The 6715-nt window shown below is 30.3% G+C and overlaps 1 protein-coding gene across 2 annotated transcripts; it reads left to right on the forward strand.

Annotated features, from left to right (window-relative positions):
- The first annotated feature begins 218 nt into the window (after window positions 1–218).
- Window positions 219–6560, forward strand: LOC100876842 (mitochondrial glutamate carrier 1). 2 transcript variants are annotated; one of them, XM_003705183.3, is made up of 8 exons: window positions 219–873; window positions 3303–3366; window positions 3440–3574; window positions 3701–3850; window positions 4136–4272; window positions 4345–4530; window positions 4607–4757; window positions 4992–6560. In XM_003705183.3, the coding sequence occupies exons 2-8, from the start codon at window positions 3329–3331 to the stop codon at window positions 5128–5130; spliced, it is 936 nt and encodes a 311-aa protein (XP_003705231.1). In that variant the 5' UTR covers window positions 219–873; window positions 3303–3328; the 3' UTR covers window positions 5131–6560. The 2 variants fall into 2 exon arrangements, with proteins under 2 accessions (XP_003705231.1, XP_012145141.1); XM_012289751.2 differs by lacking the exon at window positions 219–873 and adding an exon at window positions 917–1144.
- Window positions 6561–6715: the final 155 nt, after the last annotated feature.

Consider the following 6715-nt stretch of genomic DNA (forward strand, 5'->3'; position numbering starts at 1 on the left):
TCCCTCGTCTTTCAATCATCTGTGTCTTTAATTACATACTCATTTTAATGATTCATTAGAATTTTATTCAGATATAAACGTTATTGTAGAAATAAACAAATTTGAAATATCTACCTATTCACTTTTCAAATTCCATGTTAAGCTGTTATACTGTCAAATATTAAATGCTAATTGAATTTAATTGAAATTTAGAGAAGCAGTCAATTTACAATTGAATTATATAGTGTAAGCGGATCTTACAATTAATTGTAATAAATGTGTTGCCAGCAATGTACTTTAATTTGTGCCATTGAAACAACGAAAAAAAGATTATTTTATCCTTTAGACAGTGGTTGTCAAAATTTGAGATAATTTTTACGACGCGATTGCGTCGAATTGAACGAGCACGAATGAAGATACTCGTCGGTGCTCGTTGGTATTCGTCAAGATTCGTCGAAGATCGTGAAATTTTCGTCCATTGTTAATGAGTATAAATACACTTCGTTCTTGATCGTTCGGGTTCATTCCACTCAGTGGATTTGCATCGTCAGTTAGATTAATATTCTGATTTTTGACTCTGTGAACCATGAAAGTTTGAGAACCACTGACTTTGCTGTTCCTCTCTTTCTCTTTGACGGTTGCTTTGCTCCCCTTGTAGGCCATGCGATTGGCGCGTAGTCTGTGACGTAAGTCGGCAACGGTTCCACCCGTGGACCGTATCAAGTCCCCTTTTATCTTTGAAGATCCCCGGTGAATACAAAATTTGCTGAGTATCATGCCAGTTACAGTATACGTATAAGATTGAGTTCCCTACGTCATTTTTACCTAGGTTTTCGATGATAAGAATTGTGTTCCAACAAGATATCGCAAGCGACCATTCTCCACTTTTAATCGGTGAGTATGTCTTCTGCTGAATTTCCGGTCGACTGTCATTCCGAAATTTTATTCTAATTGTTTTAGAAACAATTCGTTTGTGTGCCAACAATTCTGTTCATATCGAAAATTGTCTGACGTCTGTAATGTTTATTTCAATTTATTTTAGACAGTTATCAAGTAATTTTCTGTGATAAATTTTCTTGTGTATATCAAATGATTTTTTTTAACCTTAATGATTTCTGTAATTGAGAAGATATTTTCTATGGATCGTCAGTGGTTGAAAATAATTGTAAGTTATAGGAATAGATTTTTGAAAATTTTCCATTAGTTGAAACCTAACCTTTGCAGCATGCGATACTATATGATTGGTACAGTTTGCCTAACCTACTTTATTTAGTATTTAACACTTTGCCTGTCTGTACATATTATTTAATTTCGATTGTTTACTGTTTCTTTTTTTAGCCATTTGTGTTTATATATACAATTGTTAAAAATATTGACTTCCGTAGTTATACTGCTTAATTATAAATAATTTGAAATGTTCAGCTATATATTTGCCAATATTTAAATGTTAATTTACATTTTTATTTATGATATTATGTTAAATCATTGTATTAACTTTGTTTCATGTTAACATGAAATTGTAAAAACAGTTTTATAACATACTATTTCATTTAAATATTTCTTACAAATATTTCGTGAAATTTATGACAAATTTGCAAAGGTCGATGCATCATGCACACCAATCTTGTTATAAGTTGCAACTAAGATCTTATGTAATATTTTCGCAATATTTTTAAACTACAATAGTAAACGTCAAGGTTTAAAATTACGACAGTTTGAAATGTTATCAAAACTAATTAATGGAATTTGCTCTTAAAAAAATGCGACTACGAATTAAAAATGCTTTCGATGGAATTTTCCAAGTTAAAAAGCTGTTGACTAGGAAATATCGATCGTCGCATATATCGAAACTATTCGAATCGAAACAGACTGGAAGTCGCGGATCGTATTGGGAACAATTTAATGACAACTGCTTCGGGATTTGCTATCACTAATTGTTCCTGATTAAAATACATATTAAGCAAATGATTCTATTTGCTATGCGTCCGAAAATGGTATTATAAATGATTTATTACTGTTTTTTAATTACAGTACTAATTGAATATTAAATAGCTATACTTTGTCTACCATGTGTATCGTATGTACATACATTATAATAATTATCAATAGCAATAATCGGAAGCATTATTAAATTTACATTTAAATTGTCTACCTGACATATTTTTTCGTTTAGCATACAACTATTTTTTTTCTTTCTATTTAACAAATGACCAGTCAAGTAGTTTGAATGTGGAACGTTCGTTGTTAACCAAAATAATGCTCTCAAGGTTTGCTGGAAGCTCCCTAGCTTTCGTAAGAAATCAATGATGTGTTCAGGCCGTTTCTCAATAAAGAATTGCTAACGCAGCTAGAATAGAAAAAATACTTGTGCACTCGTATACGTAAACATGATATATTTAAATAGTTATAAACACGATTATATGCATATTATACCTATTATGTATTATCGATAAATAATCCTTCATAATAATACATGACCGCATAATAAATAGCTTCTATGCAAAATGTATTTTAACACTGTTATGTTTATTTATCAAAAAGATAAGGAACTTCGAATGATTAAATAAATACGTCATTTGTTTACGTTTATTTATTTACGGAAATTTGATATCAAGGAAAAATAATTTTTTATCTTAATTTTCAGAATTGTTGGACAAAAGGATTGTCGTAGTTCGATGAAATGTTTTATTTCTATTTTTTGATATGGAAGAAGTAATAAATACTAGAATAGAAAATAACGCCAGGCAAATGATTAAGGCACACGTCTGAGAATAGAATCGCTTCCCTCTGAAATATTTGCAGAAGTAACAATAATACAATATCCGTACCTTTCGTGCTACTGATTGTAACATTGGAATTCAGATAATTATACAAAATGGAATACATTCCGCCTGGGTCAATATCCATTACTTATATAAGACAGGTCAATGACCTGAATAATTTTATTGTGCCCATAACCGTTATTCGGCTCAAGTTTCAAAGATATGCACGAAAGCATCTTTACTATGTATAATGCATGTATACAATTGTATTCAGAGTCGGCAATATTAAATCGATATTATAGTGCAATTATATCGTCATGTACCGTGTTGTTACGTGCTATGATATGTTCTATATTTCCTCGCCCTATATCATCACGTTACATACTGCTATGTTATATATTGATATGCTCTATATCTCCATGTATTGCTCTTTATATATTGCTACATTTTATATCGCCCACATCGAACTATACACCATTTTACATAATTTTTATTTTACATAATTATTTTACACATAATTTATAATTTTTATATATTAATGCAATGTAATTATTGTAACAGGGAGGAAGTTCTAAATTCGAGTTTCAATGGAAAAAAGCGGCGAGAAAAAAACTGAACAATTTAAGTAAGTAAATTTATTTTTTAAATAAATTCCATTATGAAATATGCGCAGTTTCTAAAATATTTATTCGTTTCAGGCTTCTACCAAAAATTATCAATGGCGGAATCGCGGGTATTATTGGCGTCTCCGTGGTATTTCCATTGGACCTGGTTAAAACACGATTACAGAATCAGGTTGTTGGTCCAAACGGCGAGCGAATGTATAAATCTATGTGAGTGATTACATATTTTTATGTAGTGGTGGATCCAGAGGAGTCGCCACTCTAAAAGCTATAAAAATATCGATGATGAATCAAATATATTAAAGACCAGAATTTATTAAAATTTTAATGTTTCAGGTTCGACTGTTTTAAAAAAACTTATAAAGCTGAAGGTTATTTCGGCATGTATAAAGGGTCTGGTGTAAATATTCTCTTAATCACACCAGAGAAAGCAATTAAACTCACTGCCAACGATACTTTCCGTCACTACTTATCTACTGGACCCGGGTATTATTGATTTTTTATTACACTAGCTTGCGGAAGGTAATAGTACTGATAAAGATAGCGATAACGATGTTGATTCTAATTCTACTACTATTATATTAGTACTAACACCAATGTTAATTAGTGCAGTGAGTAGCTATCAGTCCAAATAATCGTTTTCCATATTAACATGTAATTCAAAAATGGATAGTATTTATTGGCTGTATCACAGGAAGCTCTCAAATATATTATGAAAGTAGTCATCAAATTTAATGCTGATGGTAGCAACAATTTTTATTTTCTGTACAGACAAAAACTGCCATTAGAACGCGAAATGCTTGCCGGTGGCCTAGCTGGAGCTTGTCAAATAATTGTTACAACCCCCATGGAGTTACTCAAAATCCAAATGCAGGATGCTGGACGAGTAGCGATGGCAGCTAAAAAGGGTACTTAATTTTTATAAAATTTCTACAAGAAAACTATTGCAATAAAATGAACAATAAATTATATTAATACAGCGGGACAAAGTGTACCAAAAGTGTCAGCTGTTTCTCTAACAAAGGATCTACTTCGAAAAAGGGGTATTTTGGGACTTTATCAGGGCACTGGTGCAACAGCTCTTAGAGACGTTACATTTTCTGTTATTTACTTTCCATTATTTGCTAGACTGAATGATATTGGTCCAAAGAGAGAAGATGGCTCCTGTAAGTCTTTCTACATTGTTTGAAAACAAATTAACATTGTCTATTTCAATATTTTCATTAACTTTTTAATTTCTAGCTGTATTTTGGTGTTCATTTTTGGCTGGTTGTGCTGCTGGTTCTACAGCCGCATTATCGGTCAATCCATTTGACGTGGTGAAAACTAGACTGCAAGTAATAAAAAAGGCACCTGGTGAACCCACGTATAATGGAGTGTTGGATTGTATAAGGTAAGTTCAATGTCATAGAAATGTATTACTATATTTATTTGTTTTTGTACAGTTTCAAATGCAATTGTAAAGATATTTAATTATATCGTACGCATAAGGTACCTGACAGGAATTCGGCTTAACGGGTCATATAAAAGGGAGATACATAACAAAACCCCGGCGTATTTATTTCTATATTATGTTATAATACTTATCGATACATAAATTAATATCTTACAAACTGTGGTTTTGCAGTAAAACATTGAAAAATGAGGGTCCGACAGCGTTTTTCAAAGGTGGCGCATGTAGGATGATTGTGATAGCGCCTCTATTTGGGATTGCACAAACCGTTTACTACCTCGGCGTTGCAGAGTGGCTTTTAAGACTTAAATGAATGTCGCCCTCTATTTTTCTCTGCCGTCTGAATACTCTGGGATTAAACTGACAATAACTGGCGCATTATAGATGTATTTTCGCTTAATATTGTTCGTTAGTTTCAGAATGAGTGATTTCTCTTCTGAATTGTTTTAGAATCTTGATTATTGGATGGGTAAAGAATGTATAGGGAGAAAAATACATTTTTCCTTTTCTCGTTCTTGTTTTAATCTCTTAAAGTTTAATAGCGTAATACAATTATTTACAACGAAACATTAAAAAAGATCTTAAATTTAATTAAGTGTGAGGAATTTAAATAACGCTTTTTTAAATTTGAATTAACTGTTTAATTGAAATAAAAGAAAAGTTTAAATATTTTACTTCAATGCAGTTATGAGTTATGTACCTTCTAATAATCGAGGTTCTACTATGCCATACCGGGATTAATTCAACGTTAATAATAGCGATTTTGATGCCGACCTAGTATTATAGTTGAATGAGAATCAAACCCACGATTTACGACCAAGGTCGCTTATTTTCATCATTAACGAACTAGTCAATGTAGATTTTGTTGTTCCGATTTAATTGACTCCTGTAGAAATCATGTCTCCTTAAACCAGTGTTTCCAAATTTTTATTTATTTCGTTTTATTATTTTAATTTTATTAAGTTAAAAAAATACAAATTCATCGAAATTCCAAATTTTGAATGAATAAGTTGAAAAACTCAACAATGTATATTTATTTTAATTTTGCATAATAGTAAAATGTAATTGCTACAAATATGGTATATTACATATCTAAATATACATGAAAAGTAGTAATTGTGTATAAACAATAAGAGATTATTAGTGGAGTGATGATTATTATCATTTTAAATTTTTTATAAATATATTGATACGTACTATTGTACATTAAAAGCGTTATGGAAACACTGGTAGTATATTATGATAACAGGAGCCTATATTTGCGAACTATTAGTTTTAGTTAATTTAGTTAACAAGAATTGTTACAATAATTATAAGAATCAAATGATACAACAGGGTAACTCTTAATTGATGTGATTAAGAATAAACTTCAATCGTATAAATTCATTCCATGTTAATTTTACATTTTATATTACTGTAAGTTTTATTAAAATAATTACAGAAATATTAAAAACATATCTAAACTGTTAGTATCAGTTCAGTAGAAAAACATTTTTTATATTCTTTTTTTTTATAATTAAGATGTTTATAAAATTTTTGAAGATATCATAGCAATTAAGAGTTAAACTGTTCCCCTTCCTTTGTTCTTCCTGGGCAATTTTGCAGGGAAATTCTATGGAAGTTTCTCGAAAGGAAGTTCATGTCAATTTTGGGAACGGTTCACTAGAAATGTAATAGAAATCTTAATGTTATCAATGTACATTGACATTGTACAAAAGTAAAGTTGCCCTGTAAAAATCCTGACTTATTCTTTAGATATGTTTCTTAGAAAATTAATTTTTTATGTACAACGAATTATTAAATCTTTTTTTGTTAAAAAAAAAATCAAAAAGTATTTTTCTAAAATTTTATGAATTAGCTTATAACATATATTTGCAATATTAGAAACTGTATAGATT

Source organism: Megachile rotundata, chromosome 10 (genome assembly GCF_050947335.1).
Source record: "Megachile rotundata isolate GNS110a chromosome 10, iyMegRotu1, whole genome shotgun sequence".
Taxonomy (NCBI): Eukaryota; Metazoa; Arthropoda; class Insecta; order Hymenoptera; family Megachilidae; genus Megachile; species Megachile rotundata.

Excerpts from the sequence above, each read along its gene's own strand:
- LOC100876842 (XM_003705183.3), top strand. The coding sequence starts at position 3,329 with ATGGAAAAAAGCGGCGAGAAAAAAACTGAACAATTTAA. Across the intron at positions 3,575-3,700 it reads GAGCGAATGTATAAATCTAT|GTTCGACTGTTTTAAAAAAA; the intron begins GTGAGTGATTAC and ends TTAATGTTTCAG. Across the intron at positions 4,273-4,344 it reads AGCGATGGCAGCTAAAAAGG|CGGGACAAAGTGTACCAAAA; the intron begins GTACTTAATTTT and ends ATATTAATACAG.